Genomic DNA, 20618 nt, shown 5'->3' on the forward strand with positions numbered 1-20618 from the left:
CAGTGTAGCACAGATTTGTACTGAAAACTTGCAAGTTACTCCTTAGAAAAAAATAATAACCAGTGGCAGATGAAGTTATGAACATAGTTTTTTTTAAATATAATACCTCAATACATTTAATAATAAAAGTAAGCTCTACAAAAATCTGTTTTACATATCATACAAAATGTAGAGGTGAGTGCAGCTCACTGAACCACACTATTCAGTCATGTATCAGGAAGACTTGAAATTAGAAAATTATGCAATTTCTGTGGCTCATCCTCCTCCTGGAAACAGACTCATGCTGTGTCCTATTTGTGATATTTTTGTTGCTCCATCCACTAAGTTCACTCCATCCATGTAATGCCTTCTTTCTTCCAAAAAATATTGCAAACAAATAAAAGAAACCCCAAATCCAATCTACTACTGGGCTGCCTGATGAGCCACTCTCCCTTGAAAACATTTTGGAGTTGATTTTATCTGCTTTGTCAGCTCTCCCAAGCTGAAATTCTGTTAAAACATTGTTCTCGAAGATATCCCCCTTGCTCTGATGACATGGAGGTGAAGAAACTGGTTACGATATTCCTGAGCGCCAGACTGAGTAGTCAAGGTCAGTTTTGTTCAACAAACATCCTGGCAGATGAGAGTGAGGTGTGACCATGGTTGTGGCATGTGACATGCAATTTGGAAACAATTTTCTACTTTAAAAAAAAAAAAAAAAACGGTGTGACAGTCTCTGTACTGTTACGTGTCAGGAGAACAATCATCTATTACAGGAGCTTCCGGCTGGCTTTCCTCTTCTCCTACTGCCTCCTCTTCCACCTGTTCATCAAGGGGAATTTCAGTAGACTCCGAGTCTTGAGTACACAGAGTCTTGGAGTCACTGCAGCTAGTGTCTTCTTCGACTTGACTTCCACTGTCCTATTCGGTGTCTGACTCACCATCTTCCTCTAAAGTTAGTTCAAACTGGAATTTCTCCGTTTGACCCTGCCTGCCCTCTTCTTGGTCATCAGGTGCAGGAGAGGGGCTCTGAGGGATTGTGCTCTGGTACCATTCACGATTGTCCTCCAAAGTGTCCAAAATATCCTGGGCATCAGGATGTACAAGGTCTGTCCATGTCTCCCAGAGAGGATGAACAATATAGTCTATGAAGCCCATCTAGTTAAAAAAAAGAAATCCAATATGAGCAGTCCAATTGGACTAAGAGACCATTAAAAAGATTAAGTAGATCATGGCCCACAAATATAACAGCAATCAGAATAGTACTAACCTTAGTTTGGTAAAATAGTCATTATTTGAGATAAGAGACCATATAAAAGTGTTGTTTCTAGCTGGTGAAAGTTTCTAGCCTCTAGAATGATTAGTAGTTCAAGAATATGTTCACAATGCAAAAACATTTTCAGTTATTTACATGGCAGGATATGGGGTCTGGAACTTATTTTAGAATAAAATGTACATCTAGATAACTGAAATAAACAAATACACTATGTACATGAACATGGTTATAATGAATGAACAGAATGCCACACCAGTAGAAGCATGGCTATGTAAATCTAAGTTCTACAATTGCAGGTTTTCTATATCATAAGTGGTAAGGTGAAACTGATTCTGTCAAAAACAAATAATTTTAAAAGCCCAAGAAAACACTATGAGTAAACAAATGCTAGCTGCATCTTTCTTCTCTTGGAAGGCTTTCTGTGTCATGCATTACCTGTGATTTTTCCACAGATGCATTGTGCTTGTCACACATGGGACTTATCTCCATGTGACGCTCCCTCTCTCGATCTCCTTGGTGGAAGATCCTCCATTTTCCGGTCTGTCCACTGGCGGTACAGTTGGAGAGGCTTTGTGGGGTTGCTCAGGTCTGCACATTGCACCATGTTCTGAAGGACCTAAAGTAGACAGAGGAATTCTCTACTCAGCAATTGCTCCAATTTTTTTTCAAACTAGAAATTCAAGTTGGATGACTGTGACACTTAAAAATACACGTAGTGTAAGATTTATTTCAAACAGCTTAACCAAGATGTGTCTGTGTGTGGTTCACACTTGTATAAATAGTTACAAATTATGCCACTTCTACTGCATCTAAGTATCATAGGAGAAGCTGTTTATGAGTGTGGTTAATGAAATTCAGGCCTCCTTATGTGGATGGTTTTTGGGAGGTTTTAGATGTTTTTGTTTTTTAAATATATGGGCAACTAAAAAGAACAGTAAGTTTCTACCTGGTTAATTCTCAGGATGAGAGTGTGGGTAAAAATCCTGCCTATAGTTACTGAAAGTATAAGATGGGAGAAATGAATTTTATCAAAGCAGAATACACAGACACATGTGCATGTGTACACAAACACACACAAACACACAACATAAAATCAAATAATGATTTACCTGAATCCTGTCAGAATAGTTATCAAGAAGAAGAACCCCAGAACTTGTCACTTTCTTAGTTTCAACCATAGTTTTCAAATAAGCCAGTAGATTCATGTGTTTTGACATGTCTGTTGCAAGTACCTTAGAAGATAAAGAATATTTTATTAAGTCCAAAGGGAAAAGTCAGAATTTGCATATGAAAACTTTTTTTTTTCCAGAATGTGAAAAGGAAGGAAAACTACTATGACTTCTAATGGCAGTATATGGAAATGAATCCTTCTAGGGGCACAATCTTTTCCCTTTGCTAACGACTCTTGGAAACCTAGCTAATTATGTACACTATGCAGAAACATCAGGCACTGACCACCACTTTCCTGGTGAAAACATGATGGTATCTCTGAGGATAAGATATCATCACACATTTTAAAGTTTTTTCATTCCCTGGATTAGAAAGTGGTTATTGGACTACAATGAGTGATTTAAGGTTGCTCACAGACCACTTCAGAAATAGTATTCTGGTTAATTTTCTGCTTATCAAAGAAAAATAATTCCTTTCTCTATATGTACAAAGCAAGTAATTTTTTAGAAACAAGATATTTTTCTATGTCTCATAATCACTCTGAATAATACACATAGAGAAAATAGTAAAATCTTGTATATCTCTAATTGGATTGAAAAAGGCAGGGGATATTCAAGTGATAGCCCAAGCCCTCTATTTTTGCTTATTCATCTTTTTCTGTCTGCCATGTGGAGCTCAGAAAATAAAAGCTGAATAATGAGGTTCAACTATTATTTTTCTTAAATCCAAACTGTTAAAAGTAGACAACCTATTACAGAATAGCACTGCCAGCAACAGAAGCAGCTTCTAGAACATAAAGGGCCATAGAAGTTTGGAAATACACATGCTTTTACCTAATACTCTCATTCTCACATTTGAATTTTTTTAGACTACTTTCATCTCATCTTTTTTTTTTTTTTTTTTTTTTTTGCTTTTGTTAACTACTTACAATGTCAATGACCATTTTCCTTAAAGATTGTTTTTGCTTTTTGGTCAAATTCTGAAAAATGTCACAGTTTTCTTCCTGTAGCAACTTAAAGCCCACGGCCAAATGATGGTTCTCTAAGACAGAGGAGTCATTATACATCAAGGCAAGTTCAGAGTCTGAAAGGAAAAAAGGCAGATGATCACCAGAGCTGTTTAATTAGAGCTTATTTTTAAAGTTTTATGATACTTTGGGTTTAGGATGCAATTTCCCCTAAACTTCTCTGCCATCCTTACCATTACATGATAATAACAAGAAGAAAATACATTGAATAATGAAGGAGCAGAAATAACACTGGAACCTTTAGGAGTGGACTCCAATGTTACTGACACGTGGAGGGGCATTTCACTCTGTGGGCCTCAGCTGCCTCCAGACCTGATAAACTCAGTGGAATATGGAATTATTCTTAACATAGCAACATGTCTACAGCATAAGGTCTTATATTCCTGATAATTGTGTATTCTCTGCCCTACAAATTTTATGTGAGGATCATGCAATGCCAAGAAGTGTAGCAAGAAGTCTTAAGCCTTGAACTCTAGTAGTGAATCAGGAAATGATAAACATGATCCATTCAGTACCTGGCCCACACTAATAACTATATAAAGCATTCTCTATTTTATTGAGGGACCATGCATTTCTTTACAAATCCAAAGCCACAATTTTATTACAGAGAGACTGATTATGCTCATTTGTAAGAACTACCCTGGATCATCAAGAGTAAATTACAACATTCTCAATATAATGCTACTAATGAAGGCATAAAGACCATTTAATCTATTTCTCAGTCTTCACTGGCATGGGGGTAGAGGGTGGGAAGGTACTACCACTTAACTGAGGTCATGTACTTCATTTGGCAGACACAGACTAAGTGCATGTTCTCAATAATATAACAAAATACTGAATGATAGGAGTTGGCTCAGGCAATTATGCAAGCCAGTGAGGACATCATCTGCAAGCTGGAGAAGCAGAAAAAGCCAGTGGTATAATTCAGTTCTAGTGTGACCACTGAGAACTGGAGCATGGGGAGATTGGTATAAATTCTCTCTGGTAACCAGAAGCACTGATGTCCAAAGGCAGGAGAATATGGATATCCTCGCTCAAACAGAAAGTGAGTTTGCCTTTCGTCCACCTTTTGGTTTCATTCAGGCCCTCAATGGACTGAGTGATGCCTACTGCACAGGTGAGGGGAATCTTCTTTACTCGACTTACTGATGTTAATGCTAATGCCTTCTGGACACACCTTCAAAGACACATGAGAAAGAATATTTACCAGCCATGTTGGCAACCCTTAGCCTAGTCGAGCCACACATAAAATTACCCATCACAAGGTTCACTCCTTGCCAAACTGGTACCTATATGCATTTCCTTAAGCTGTATTTAGTCTCCAAATAAAGACAATAATAAGGTCACAATTCCACCTAACATGGTACAATTATGAACACAGTACCCCTTCTCCATAAGAGGTAAAGCTCTAGAATGATGTTTACTCTTCTTGTGATATTCCACAACTTAAATACTACGATGCAAAATTAACAATACCTTAAAACTAATGTAAAGTCAAAACATCTTATATTGCATGATGAGGGAAAAGGAGGAAAAACAAAGAAAATTTCCCAATATAAGTATATTTACATACACAAAGTTGTACTCATGATGACTAGAGTCCTCATTTCTATAACTGGTCTTGTGCTCATAGCTGGTAATTATAACCACATTCTCCTCTTACTCATTCTTTATCTCTTTTTTCTTTAGAAAGTACCTAGTCACGGTTCTTTTTCTACTGGGTTGACCCAAATCTTCACTCCTGTGAAGGGCCATTAGTATTTCCACCTGGATTGGCTTGTTGTAGTTTCTCATTGACCTAACTCACAATGACATAGTAATGTAAGAGATACCATAAGAAATCTCCTGTATTCCACACACACATTCTTCCCTACCTACACTGTGGAGTAATAACCCAGTTTCCCCTTGACAGTCCACATCAGTCCTCACAGTTAACACTGTAACTCCTTTCTTGGTCTCTTCTTTATTTGGAGACATAAGGAATCCAAAGGGGAATTCCTTCTAGGTCAGTGAATTATTGTCATGCTTCCTAGTCATTACTCCCTATGGAATTAAGACCTATGGGACACAGAGCATAATGTTGCCAGAAGAGAAAACAAAATTTTGCCTGTGGGGTAACTAGACGTAATAGTGAATAGTGCTACTTCCATGTCCATCTTTGATTTCTGGACTTGTGACTCTTGGTTATGGGAGAAGTAGCATTAGATACTGAACACTGGTTTTGATTACATATGGCCTTCTGGAACACTTTGTTCCAGGCCTGAAAGGTATTGCCACCTGGCTGGTGCTGCAACCGAGGCTTCAAAAGGCCATTCCGCCATTCTAATCAAGCCAGTTGCTTCTAGAGGGTGGGCAGCCTTTGGCAGCTCTAAGTGAATCATGGCACAACTATTGAATCTGCTGAATCATATGGCTCAAGTGGCAGAGTAACCTGCACAGCAGCCTGCACTTCTGCAGAACCTTCTCTTATTCTGTGCCCCCACACAAAACCAGCAGCTCTTTAGATCACTCGGCCGGAATAACACACCCAAACAAGTAAGTTTCCTCCGAAATCCTAACTGGTACTAGGCATTGTGGCTTCTTCATAGTTGTAGGAGGAGCCAGATGTAACAATTTATCCCTCTTCTTAGAAGAGATATCTTACCATGCCCCATACCACTGGATTCTTAGAAATTTCACTAAGTCAGAAAGCCCTTGAATTTTATTTGGATTTATTTCCTAATCAATGTCCTCAATTTTCCAGTAGACATCCTGGGAAGCTGGGAGCTCATTTTGCATTGTATTTAGCCAATAACAGGAGAAGGTTCTGCCTTTGATTTCCAGCAATTTCAGCCCTGCAGCTACAGAGGAGAGGGCTGGCACACCTAGAAGCACTTAGTCCACTGATGGTGGTGCTTGATCTGGGAATTCCAATCCTCAAGCTCATCCCTTTACTCCACCACTTGATTCACTGACATCAGGAGTAAACAATCAATGTTATTACATTCCTGGGTTTCCTAAAAATGTGTGAGAGTATCATATGCAGAATCACTTCGCTCCTTGCTTCAAATGTAAGTGGTTGATTGGGAGTATCCAAGGCAGATATTTTATGTATAAACAGTTCTCCCCACAGACTATCAGTGCTTTCTCTCCTACTGGAAACAGCACTACTGTCTTCAAACTTAATCAGATTAAAAAGCCAATTCCAGAAACCCCATAATTAATTCAGAAAAGTCATCCTTAAAACTTTCTTCCTCTACATTCTTAATTAAAAAACATCTATTATGGGTTATCCAGAGAAAAAGAACCAGTAGGATAAAGAGATATAGATATTTCAATGTGCTTATTAGGAACTGGCTCAGGTGATTATGGATGCCAATAAGTCCCAGGATCTGGAGAAGCAAGAGAGCTAGCTAGGGTTGCGATTCGGTCTGAAGATCTGAGTTAGGGAATGAATGGGGAGGGAATGGAAGGAGTGGAGAAAGTAATTGATGTAAGTCCCAGTTCACGTTTGAAGGCTCCAAAAGCAGTGGCATGGATATCTGAGAGCAGGAGAGAATGATATCCCAGCTCAAACTGAAAACAGGAATTTGCCTTTTTCCATATCTTCTACTCTGTTCAGTCCCCAGTGGCTTGGATGATGTCCACTCACAATGATGACGATAACCTTTACTTAATTTGCTGATTCAAATGCTTATGTCTTCTGAAAACATTCTCACAGATTCACCCCAAATCATTTTTGGCCAGCTCCTGGGCACGCCTAAGCCTGGTTACGTTGTAAATAAAATTTACTCTCCCATCCTCAGACCATAGGCCCCTGAAGGGCATTCTTGTTCTTTAGTACAACTGCAAATCCATTCCATATATACGTCTGCTTATATCTTCTTGATGAAAAACACTTTTAAGAGTAAATTAAGTGCATAATCATTGTATCAGGGTTTGAGGTTAAATGATCCTAAGCTTAGAAATCCAACAGACCTGGCTATGAAATCAGCACCCCACCTCTCTTCCTTTGTTCTCATTTGTAAAGTAAGAACAACCCCTACCAAACTCCTGGGAGGATTATATGCCAGTAACTAACAGAAATGTAGGGGCTTCTAGTAATCCCCCAGGAGTTTCCTCCACAAACTGCGGAAACCTCATTTCATCAGCTCAGTCTAAGAAGGGAAACTGGAAACAATTTTTTCAACAGTAAGAGCCTGTTTAAAAGGCACAGGAGCAAGAGAAGATTGGGCCTTAATGTGAAGGTAAGAACATCCATGTGGTGGATCCAAGCCTACAACAGGAGATTGGGCTGGCATGCTTAGGACTGGGGTGAAGACTGGGTATGGATACCACGAGTAAGAACTACCTCTCACTGTTACTACAGCTACACTATGTTGAACCCAGAGCTTGAAAATGACAGCAGGCTACACTGTGACTCTAAGTTACGAAAGACAAGAGCAAAAGTCTTCAAAAGAACTTCTGAACATAACATTTGTCCTTGAAATGGGGAGAGGAAGTGGTGGTTTTAACTTAATATTGGTGCTGAAGTCCAAGGGTTAAAGCTGCTTGCTCACTCCCTCAACTCCTCTTTCTGTGCCACAAGCCTGCACTGTTTCCACTGCCCTGAACACCATCACATGCCACATGTTCACATAAGCTGTCTTTTCCAGCAGAAAGCAGGTTCCTAATAGCCAACGCTCAATTTTGGCCACCCTGAATTCATAGTGCCCAGAACCAAATTTAAATACATTGTTATTTGATAAAATAATCTCAATAGTTACAACTATACCACATTTGTTAAAAATGAATTTACCTTCTTTTAAATGTTAGTTAGGTTTATGTAGAAAAACAAAACTCTCTATATAATTCACTAATATGACTATGGGAACTGTATTTTTAAATTACATCAGATAAATTAAAAAGTATATGCACTGATTCTTAAATATAACTTCACCTTAATATGATATGATGCTTCTCTGCTCTTAGAAGCCAAAATATATATGCTTTGATTGTGTACCTAATGTAAATAAATCTTTCTCCCCACAACTTGGCCATCTTTGATAGAAACAAAAAAGGATACTTTTCCAAGGAAAATGCAATGCTATGTATATTTTGTACTTTTGATAGTGCTTTATTTTTTTTTTCGGAAAATAAAGCTGTGAAGTTAAATAGATTTTTAATGACATTCTAGAATGTTCTATTCAAGACTTGATGATATAGTACACATTTTACAGGTTTAATTACCTATATTTTCCTTAAAAATAAAAGACTTAAGGAGCTTCCCATGTGGAACTTCAATTTCTCTATGTCACTTTCCTCTATATCCCCAAGTTTTCATTAAAGCTCAACCAATTCTGCCAGGCAGAAAAGATCTCTCTGCTTTTAGAAGCCCCAAGCTGCTTAGAGTGAGTACAAGCACAATTAGTGTCAAATAATTTGGCACCCCAAAGTAACACACATCAAACCCAAGGTATCCCTTTACCTCGCTGCATTCAACAGTCTCCTTTATAGTATAGCAGATAACTTTCCAACTCTGGGTTTATACATCTTATAATCAGGACTTTTTAGGTTCCTTATTATAAAGAATGGATTCAATCTTTGGTTTTGGGCAGACTGGAGTTCCAGCTCTGAGCCAAGAGCAGAGCTAGTGCTAGTCTGACTCACTGATGCTCAACTCATCCATAAATGTAGGAGAAAATACCAACTTAAGTCTGTTAAGGAAAAAAAAGACATTTATAGCAGATCAAAAACAAATTGTCAGGAGAAGTGGCACATGCCTGGAAGACTGCAAATTTGAGACCAACCACCACAACTTAGCAAGACCCTATCTCAAAATTAAAAAAATAAATAAATAAAAAAAGAGGCTGGAGATGTGGCTCAGGGGCTAAGCAATCCTAATTTTAATCACTGGTACTAAAAGTAAATAAATGTATAATACTGTTAATTTCACAAAGCTATTTATTACTAGTTATGAGAGATTTCTTTATTGTATGTTATGAAGATAAAACTTTTTTATTTTACCAGCTAATAAGCCCTTTCTGTGTTCTTCAAAGGAAAATAAAAGAACCTACCTCACATGATCCCTTGTCAAAAGCTTACTAGGGCAGTAATTCTGATCATGCCCTGTTACTATCATCAACCATGGGATACTTTCATACACCAAATGACAATGCTGATTCGTTTGCTCAGGAATAACACAGTCCCATTACACTCTAACATCAAAAATATTAGCCATCCAACCTAAGCTGCTCTGTGGATTGTGAGCTTTCCTGTGTTCCTGTGGTCCGATAGAAAGAAGATCATCACAGCATCACAGGTAGCAAGGAACTTTCAGGTTCAGGATTGTCATCTTTCCACCCCAAGTAGGTGACCAGAAAAATGAGCTTAAGTGGACATCTCTGGCTACCCTCTCAGTATTTATAATCATCCTCCAAATTTCTCCATCATCGGTTTCAGTGCCTCTTAAACTTCAATGGGTATTAAATTTATCTGTAGATGGGCTATGCTAGCTTAAATGACCTAACCTGTATAAATAAGTTCCTAAACCAAGCTTCTAACCACATGTCTCTGGACACTTGTTATAATACTTTAAATATGTGGATCACTAAAGTGTACTTTACTATAAGGTATGACAGAGGTTGTTAAAAGAAAGATAAATAGATTTAAATAATCCTAAAGTGTGAGTTAAGTGTCTCAAAGCAAGATTGCATTTAATTTTTCTCTTTAGATCTGAGTACAGCCAAGTATAAGAAATAAACAGTAAGCATCCAGAATTGTACATGGCTAGATGGTTATCACATATAGGAAGACTATTATCCTCAAATTCAAGGAGAAGGGAATAAAAGGCAGATTTTTTTTCCAAAATTTTTTTTGGTCTATTTCCTTTTTATTCTAAGATTGGAAAAGAAACAAGGGGGTATCTATATTCAACTGGCTAATTAACTATGGCTTGGGCAGATATCCCTCTTGGTTATCTTCACCTCACAACTTAAATCTACTTAGTGTGTTTTCTTACTAGGGATAGCCATTGATTCTAGATAGTCCTATATCCTCATTTCTCTTATATTAAAATAAAAATTTTGATTTCCCTTTTAAGAAGGCAGATTATTAACATGAAAAAAACATTTTCAACAACTTTGCACTTTTTTCATATATAAAATTAAATTTATAATATTAATATATTTTAGTGGCAAGGAATTAAATCACAGTAAATGTTTAAGTAATTTACCTACTGACTTCAATAACCAAATAACTTCTGTAAACCTAAGCTCTTTCCAAAGGAAGAGGTGGAACATCACCTCAACATTTCCTACAGAGGCTTGTTGTGCAGCTCTCAGAGATGTCCACATTGAACAGTCCTACCATCCTTACATTTCTAAATTCAGCAATGACTTGTTATACAGATTTGAGAGGTTACCACTGAGGAGAAAAAGAGTTAATGATTAAAAAATCAAATTAAGAGAGAAGTTCCTGTCACCCTCATTACAAGATTTAAAAAGGAAAGAAGAGGGTTGGGCCTGCTGAGGGTGGGGAAAGGTGAGCTACAGCTTCTGAAGGGATGAAATGATGATCTACATAAAGTAAAGGTCTACTAGCACTCACTTTCACCTACCTTTGCTTTTTTTTTAACCTTTAAAGGCAGCATAGCTACCTAAATGTCTCTTCCCATTTTTACTTTTGATTCTCCTTATTATCCTTATCTAGTGAAATAGCAACATATTATTTTCAGAGAAGTCCTAAACACATATTTTCAAACATCATAATGCCTCTTGGGATGTAATGATAATTTTCAGAGATAAATTACATTAACATACACTATCATTAAAACACATATTTACATATCTCCAAAGAACTTTATAGACCTGAAAAAAAATTTACACAGATCCTCAGAAAAATTTGCTCTGAAAAAAAATCAGTGAACTTTACTTACTTGTATTGATCAGAAATTGATTTGACACACCAGGATGATCTACATCCTGTATTGCACTAGCAAAAATTGCTGCTAGAATCTCCAAATCTGTAAACACAGCCTGGAAAATCAGAAAATATCAGTATTACTATTCTATAAGGATATGAATAAAAAGTATTAATAAAATGACAAATGACTTCCTAGAATTTAGATGGAAAACAAACCTTCAAATCACCATGTATTTTGAACAGACTTTTAGCTAATGAGGTACCTATAAACTTTTTAAGCATAATTCTGGAAGAAAATATTTCAACTTCATTATATCTGAGGATCATCATACTTTTTTAAAAAATAGAAAAAAAGAGTGTCTTAATAAGACATGGGAAATTCTTTTCTTGTATCCAAATCAGGATTTCTCAACCTCAGCACTGTTCACATTTTGTGTCAGGTCACACTATGTGTGATGATGTCCTGTACTGGTACATTATAGATACTTAGAAGAATTCTTGGCTTGACCATGACATGCCCAGTAACATATATAAACAAAAATGTGATACAACCAAAAATTTCTCCAGGCATTCCAAGTGTCACTAGAAGCTGAGGGGAGGGGGGAAAGGGGCAAGAAATCACCTACAGTTGAAAACCACTCATCTGAATGATGAGGTATTAACACAATTTCATACTGAGAACAATGCAAACTATATCCAAAAAGAGAATCTTTCCCAAAAATGATTAAGGAAATCAAATTGCTTTAGTAAACACTTAGCAGAATAACATCTTAGGATTTAAAAAAAAATAAAGTATTTTTTCCTAATAAATTCAATGGAAAATATAAATGCATTCACTGTTTACATTTTATAAATTAATCATTCTTTGAACTCTAACTTAAAAAGTCATCAAAATGAATTTCCAGAAAACAAACAAAAGTCCAGATGTACATTATGACATATCCACTGGATCATTTCAAAAGAAGAAATATAAACAGATGAATACCTAAATCTCTGATCCACTTTTACAGACAAATTCATCAAAGCTGCAACTTCTTTATTAACCACAACATTTCTCCCCTGTAAGTCAACATATTTCCAATAAAGCTAATTACTATATGCATCAGAAATTCCTCAGTTTGAAAGTTTAAGACACTCATGAATGGCAAGTTAGTGTTCTTAAGGTTTTTAAAAACAGATTTACCTCCAAAGCAGGTGTAGACAGTAGCACATGAGTGGACTGGACAACATCTGCAGCATGGATGTTGTTATGATAGGCCACATCAGCATGGTAATGGTCTTCAAGGGTCATAAGGTATGTAATTAGAGTGTCTACTGGAATTTTAAATGTTTTTAACAAATCCCGTTCCTGTAGGAGAAGACATCCTTGTAACATTTTTGTCTTTATATTTTTTTTAAAAAATGTTTCACACAGAATGTTAAAACAAACAAACAACCCCCCTTGCACACACACACACACACACACACACACACACACACACACAAAACCACCAGGGCTTCCTACAGATGACTCAGAAACAGAAATAGCACTTTCCTATGTGCAGTGAGAGACATGGAAATATTTGGGAAGATCTAGGAACTAATGGGACAATATCAGAGTTGAATTGTCCTTCTGGAGGACAATACTGCTTTATCCAAACCTAAGGTCTCAGGAATGTACTGCCTACTATGAAAGCTTCAGTATCCCATGACCATGGAGGCACCAGCGCTGGAGCACCATTGCCTCAGCCCCACCAGCTCCAACCTCATTCTAGAACTGGAGTTTCCCATTCTAGTCCCAGTGTATCAGTAACAGACTCAAATTCTCATTTAAATCTCACTCTGAGCTGAGGCAAGGGCTCCACAAGAAAATGTAGTGGATATGGAAAAGGTAGTAGCAGATTAAAGAAATTATGTTCTGAGGTTAGTCTACAGGGAAGTTACTCATTTTTTAAAGTTAGCATTCCATTCCCTATGCAAGTCAGGGTCATGAAGATGAATCTTAAACTGTTGTTTTAATGAATTGCTTCATTCTCCCATATCACAACTTTTTCTTAGATGGAAAAAAAAACAAAAATAAAATTTATTTGTGTTTTATCCACACTCCACATTTCTCTACCTTTATTTGTCCCTTGGAAAAGGAACAGATAAGGGAAAAGATACTATCAAAATGAACAACAACAAAAAAGGGTGGGTGGGGCTGGGGTTGGGCTCAGCATCACAGCATTTGCCTAGCATGTGAGAGTCAGTCCCTGGGTTGATCCTCAGGACCACATAAAAATGAATAAACAAAATAAAGGTATTGTGTCCAACTACAACTAAAATATAAATACTTTTAACAAAAAGGGTGAGTGATAAGGAAGACAAAATGCGTACACTTTTCATAGACTCAACAGTCAGTCCCTGCACAAAAGAGATGTGATAGAACTGCTATACCTGAAATATGGTGTGCATGATAACAGTCAGAGGTCGGTTACCAGACAACTCAGCTATTCTGAAAACATGAAGACCCCATTTGTTCACATCTTCTATTTCCTGGCATTGAAAAATGACACCAAATAATTAGAAAGTGGAAGAACATGAGGCAATGAAACACAAATATTTAAAAATATAAAAAATTGTTAGATATTTTTAAACAATGACTCATTTTAAATATAAGCAATATACCATAAAAATAAAAGCAAACTTTAGGAAAATTTACTTAAATGTACTGAAAACGGTGAAGCATTGCTTAGATTCTAATTCTGACAACACATCACGTTCACAGATTTTGAATATTTGAATACCAATCCCAAAGCATTTCTTCAATGGATAATATTTACTCACAGAAACTTAACTATTCTTGTACAACCCAGAAGAGATGACAGACTTCTAACTTCTTCAGACCAAAAATCAAATGAAGATACAAAAAAGTAAGAAATGTGTACTAAACCACCTGTCTAAATCCACATATTAATAAATTCAAGTAACTGAAAGAGCTTTTCCATTTTCAAAACAAACTTATAAATTAATGAACTTTTCCATCTATTTAAAAGAGAAGAAATCAAAATTCATGCAAAACATCACTGCATACTTATGATTACGCTCTCTGAAATTATCTTACCTTGGCCAGAACATCTTCTTGTTCTGTTTTAACTCCAAACCTTGGGATACTTGAATTAGTCAGACTAGAACTATGCATCAATTTCTTGACTCCACTGATCTGAGACATTGGCCTTTTCTTTTTCTCCTTTTCCTTCTGAGTTGGAGAAGGAATTTCCACTTCATGTTTCTTATGTTAAGAAATTTAGAAATTGTTCTACAATTATTATGAATTCTACTTTAAAAAACACAACATGCATAATTAGGCAGGATATAATTAATCACTGGGAAATATTTACAAGTTATACTTTTCTAATAGAGTTGAATATTCATAATTTGATGAAAACTTGATACCCTCACATACAAAATTAAGCAAATAAATTCCATAATAAACTAATTAATATCAAATGCCCAGTGGTTACTTCCTGATAGATCACCCAATGAAAAAAATCATGCAAGACTTAATCATGACAGCAGACTCACAGAAAGTACAATTCTTGATTATTTGCTCTGTTCACCAACTCCATTACTGTATGACAATAACCTAGAGACTTGAAACTGCTCTTGCCAACTAAGGATTCCCATTTTCAACACATACTTTAAAATAATAAAAACTTCAAACACAAATATAATAAAAATAGCAGTGTACAAATCTAACAGCTAATTAAAACCAATCAGACTATGGGAATTGAAGCAGCATTTTTTGAAAGAAAATATAGGTTTCCCCTTTATTTCCTGTTATTATAGAAATAAGCTTTCTAAGGAAAAAAATCAAAGGGAAGTAGTCCCTTTTGACATTTGACGAGGTAAATTAAAAAAAATTGAAAATGGAAACACACATATTCAATGACTTGAATACCTCAGGTCCTTTCTTTTTCTATACCACATTAGATAAGTTATGATGTAACCAAGTTTTATGGGAACCACAGAGAATTCCAATTATAAGTTATTAAGTGATTTTACACCAATGCTCTTTATCTTTTTCTACAGTAAAATCAAGATATCTTGGTACATTCATTCTTCCACTATTTCAAGCAGTCAGCAAACCTACCCATTCATGTCTGTTCAGTAATGTGCCAATCAGCCATCAGAACAGTTTTGTTTTGAAAGTAAATTTAAATCAATGATTTGTTCAAATTACTGATTTTCACTTATTGAACTTTCTTTCTCCTGATGAGGTAGAGGGGCTGCCCCAGAACATCATACTTTCAGCTATTAGTAGCACACTGTTCTTTAGCAGTTGCACTGTATTTGCTCACCAGATTGCCAGGCATGGTATGCATTAGACAATCAAATCATCAAGGGCAGGACTATTTCTAATTTATCATTAAGTACCTAGTGCCCAGCCAGGGAAGCATTTAAGAAAAATTTGTCAAATGCATGCATAAATATCTTATAAAATACATTGTACTGTTCTGTATTATGAAAAAAACTCTCTAGGGATGTAGCTCAGTGGTAAAATGTTTGTATGTGTGAAGACCTGAATTTAATCCCTGGCACCACTGAGTAAATAAAAAAAAAATTACTTTGTTACCTTATATTCTAATGCTTAGAAGTTTACAGTATCAAATTATTAAGATAATAAATACAAATGGAATTTTTGACACTTATTTGATTTCCAAAATGAGTTGGTGCTTCAATCCCTCTCCAAAAACAAGCAAGCAAATAATTCAAAAGAAAAATTTTAAGCTGCATGGAGTTATTCTCACCTAAGAATGTGTTTGATATGTACTCTGACACTTGGTTTCCAGACAGGCTCATTTCAGAGAGATGGGTGAGCTCCTGATTAAGCATCCTTTTAAACTGAAAAACCAAAAGGTAAAATGAAATAACAGAAGAGGAAATTTTAAGTGAAATAACTTAAGCATATCCTGGGACACAGAAAGATACATCCCCAAAATTTTAAATTGCCTTGACAATTTAGAGGAGAACTCTTCAACAAAACATTCTGCAATCATAGAAAGAACCATAATCTGTGTCACTTGTGACAGTGGCTGCCAGGCACAGGTGACTGCCACACACTTGAAATGTGGTCAATGTGAACAAGACACATAATTTTGAATTTCGTATAATTATTCTCAATTTAAATAGTGTGTGGCTAGTGGATATGACATTGAATAGCACAGATTTTGACAATCAATGACAATTAATAGTAAAAACAATTATACACTTTAAATGTATTATTGGTATTTAGATAAAAATATAATTTATAAGCACACAAAAGTGTTTTCACGTGACTAAGCATGGTATATTTTTATCATTTGGTTTATCATTACCAGAAATGAATATATAAATAATATTGGTATTATTTTACCCCAAAGTAAACTTTAATAGATTTGAGTACTTTGGGGGAACTGTGGAAAAATAAAACTTAAATAAACACTACATAATATATTCTTTAAAATTTTTTTTCAAGTAAAAAGTAGAAGGCTTATTGGTTCTCAGCATTCACAGAATTTGCCAACCCAATTCCCAAGTCATGAAACAAACAAACAAACAAAAACCCCATCAACTTTCATTATTGTATTTTATTACTTTGCAACTTATTTTACTAAAGCTACAGTGTTTGTTTTATCCAAAGATACCACGCGGCATTGCCAACATTTTCAAAGATTTTATACTTCCCTGCACATCCGCTGCTTTTAAAAAAATCTTTAATAAAATGATTTTATTCTTTTACACTTAAACACGTTTAAATTTTGTCTAATCATGTATGCTCAACAGTCATACGTGGCTAGTGGCTAATGTACAACTTAGAGATTTCAAAATGCATCCTTGGTTTATCACAATCTAATATATATAATGCATTTACTATTTCCAAAAAACTGATAGAACCTTAAAAATTTATACCCTTCCTGTTTTTTAATGTTTTATTGCAATTTATAAATACCATAACTATTATGCCCACTGTTTTTCAATTATATTTGGCCACATATTTGCCATTTAATTTTAGCTCATCATTTCTTCCTGCCTCAGTTTTTTTTCTTCTGTCAAATATTTGGTGCTTAAAGAACTATTTTTATATTTCTTTAAAGCAGGTGAATTGATGGCGAATTCTCTTATGTTTTCTCCTCTTCCTTGAAAGTATCTTTATTCATATTAGAAATTTTGAAGGCTAATATTGCTAGGTAAAAAATTCTAAGTTGACATCTATTTAACTTCAGCATTTTTGAGTTGTTATTCTGCCTTTAACTTCCACTGTAACTATTTTGATTGCTTTTCCTTTAAGGGTATTGCTTGCTGTTGAATCTGGACATTCAGTCTATGGCCATACAACCTTGAACATGTCCAATCTCACCTGTATCTGAATGTTAAGATTTTCTTTTGCCGCCATATATAAAAGGTATTCTATTAGGATCGCAGATGTATTTATTCTTCCTTGAATACATCCTCTCTGGAGTTTTAGGATATTTTGTGTATCTTTGCCTTAATGTCTTGTGTCAACAGTGAAGATATTCAGCTAGCAGTTAACACCTCAGATATTTCTTCTAATATATTTTCTCCTTTCTCCTTCCCTCCAATCTGTGCCTCAAGTTTTATTATAGACACATTCTATATTATTTTTCCTTGTTGCTATTATTTTATATTTCTTTCTTTCTGTGTGAATATATTCTACTTACTTAGTTTCCTGTATACAATATTGTGTCATTTCTAATATGATCACAAACTCATTTAATCTTAATACCCATACATACAGCAACTCAACTGTTGGAGCACTATACCCTTAAGCATCTTTAGACACTACTCTTGGCATTTTCATTCCCCTTAGGTAATCTCTTATTAAAGAATTGACAGTACTGACATAGTAGTTGCTTCTAAACATATCTTCCTTTGACTTTGAAAACAGCCCAAATAGGCTTTTAAATATGCTTTTAATATTTCTCTTAATATAGAGAATATTAATATATAGAGTATCTTAATATATAAGATACTTGACCAAAGCCAGATACATCATTCCTTATCTTTAGCAGCCTTTAAGTGGTTGAGCTTCACTAGAAATTCTCATTTAAGTCTGGAGAAGAGCAGTGAATTTATCTTTTAGAAATGTTTGAAATGCAATTATTTCTCAGTGTTAAATTAGCTTATTTAGAATGTTCAAAAAGTACTGCTTCTCTATATAATTGTTACAAATATGATCTAACTCAATGTAGTTAAATTTCTCCAAAAGTCAATCTTATTGATCATCTAAATTAGGAATAAGGATTGAACTCTCCCTCCTAAGCACTGCAGAAAGTCATCATAAGAACAAATCAATAAACTGCTGGACACAGTAATGCATACTAGCACTACCTGGCTGTCAAAAACGAACTGGTCAAGATAAATACAAGTTATAGTTGTCAATTCACAGGTCTAGGAACCTTATTCTCAAACCCAGGAACACAATGGTTACCTTCTTACTCTACTTTCTTTTTGTAACCTCTTGTTAATTATAAAATGCACATGTGATAGAAAACCCAGAATGCTATACAGAAGAAAGCAAGAAACCATGTAAACCCATTACTTAGAAATAATCACAATCAGTTATATTTTCTTCTATGCCCTTTTTTAACCTCTGTGAGATTTTTCAATTAAAAATTGGCATCATATAACATATAAAACATAGTTGCTTCTTGTTTTCACTTAGCATTTTATAGTATCATCTACTAGAAAGGCCTTCTAAGAATATTCGTAAGATGTTTGCAATACTGTTCAAATTTTTTTCTGTCCATCTTATTAAATTATGTATCCTTGAGTAAATTATGGGTTACTGATTAATTAAGCTAATGGAAAGTGTCTTTTATTTAGTCTGGCACATAATAGTTGCTTAACTTATTTGAGTTCTTTTTCCTAGGCCTCTTTTTGATACTCAGTTCCTATTTTTGTGTGTTTTTTTAAAAAAAATTGATATTAATTTTTATGATTGAAGAACATGCACTTGAAGGACTTGATTATAGTTATGACTAGCTAGCCACCTCTTCATCTAATCCCATAAAAGAATTTAAGACATAGAGGAAACTATGTTCAAAAACATACTATATCATATATAATCTCACACAGGTTGGAGAGTGGACAACACATCTTGCTTTACAGATGAAATCCACCTTTGAAAACATCCATTAAATAGAAATACACACACACACACACACACACACAAACACACACACACTTAAAAAGACAGTCTGCTATTAACATTAGAATCATGTATTCAAGTAAGTATCTCTTTGACTAGACATTGTCCCTGTCATAAGCTGTAAGTTGCTATAATCACAAAGTCATTTTATGTAAAAGGTGTGAAATAGGCAGTCCTTTCAGCCTCTGCCAGCCCCACAGCAGTCGGTACAGGGAAGGTGTCCACCTGCACCCTGTCAATGTAACTCAACACTAAATCTTCTGGGGCAAGTGGAAAAATTAGATGAGGATCCAGGTATTCACAGACCCATCTTCTAACTTGTGCACAAGCTCTAACTTAGAAGGAATATATTGTCATATGTACAAATAGAAAAAAAATATTTGTTACCTGCAAATCTGGGACACAAATTACTGATGCATAATTTTTCTGGTGATTAAAATATATAATTCATCAAAATAGCCAGTTAGTACAGATAACTAAAGCAAAAAATGCCAGAGAATCTATTGTGTAGACTGAATAAACAAGATTGCATATTCCATTGAATATTTCACATCATACACATTATGCCCAGACTATTCTTTTGTTTTTGTTCAAAACAGAAAAATCCTGGGTTGGAGAAATCCATTATCACACATCTATCTCTCTACCAAGATTTGCAAGGTGCTCCAAGAAAGTCAATATTTAATTTTATCATAATTATAACTGACAGTATTTGAAGCAACCTCTCTCTTCCCAAAGGAAAGAATTATGAGGGATTTCCTATGGAGTACTGTCAAAGCATCCATTAAGTTGAAACATAAGGATATTTTCTAAAAGGAATAAAAATCATTTTACTATTTGGCTATTACACAAAACTTTAAATCCAGGGAAACTAAACTAATAACCACAAAAATCACCACAATTGCTTTCTCAACTATTAGCTGATCTTACAAATTGGTTTTGGAGTGTATAGCCTGATGTACTAAAGAACCATATACTAAAGTATTCAACAAATTTTTAAAATCTAAATAGAATTTCTCTTATTTTGAGATAACTCTGTAACATTTACTAAAATAACTACATAAAAATTACCATGACTGGGGAAAAAATGATGATTTTAAAAGTTAATAAAATGT

The 20618-nt window shown here is 35.1% G+C and overlaps 1 protein-coding gene across 1 annotated transcript in view; it reads right to left on the reverse strand.

Moving 5' to 3' along the window:
- Positions 1-323: 323 nt before the first annotated feature.
- Positions 324-20618, reverse strand: part of LOC144251366 (3',5'-cyclic-AMP phosphodiesterase 4D-like) — a 198115-nt gene continuing 177820 nt past the window's right edge. The window contains 10 exon segments of the mRNA XM_077794341.1: positions 324-1137; positions 1691-1778; positions 1780-1871; positions 2365-2487; positions 3354-3508; positions 11347-11446; positions 12517-12681; positions 13749-13847; positions 14416-14588; positions 16103-16196. Of these exon segments, the coding sequence (XP_077650467.1) occupies positions 901-1137; positions 1691-1778; positions 1780-1871; positions 2365-2487; positions 3354-3508; positions 11347-11446; positions 12517-12681; positions 13749-13847; positions 14416-14588; positions 16103-16196 (1326 nt within the window). The 3' untranslated portion in view covers positions 324-900.

This window comes from Urocitellus parryii (assembly GCF_045843805.1).
Source record: "Urocitellus parryii isolate mUroPar1 chromosome 13 unlocalized genomic scaffold, mUroPar1.hap1 SUPER_13_unloc_13, whole genome shotgun sequence".
Classification (NCBI taxonomy): Eukaryota; Metazoa; Chordata; class Mammalia; order Rodentia; family Sciuridae; genus Urocitellus; species Urocitellus parryii.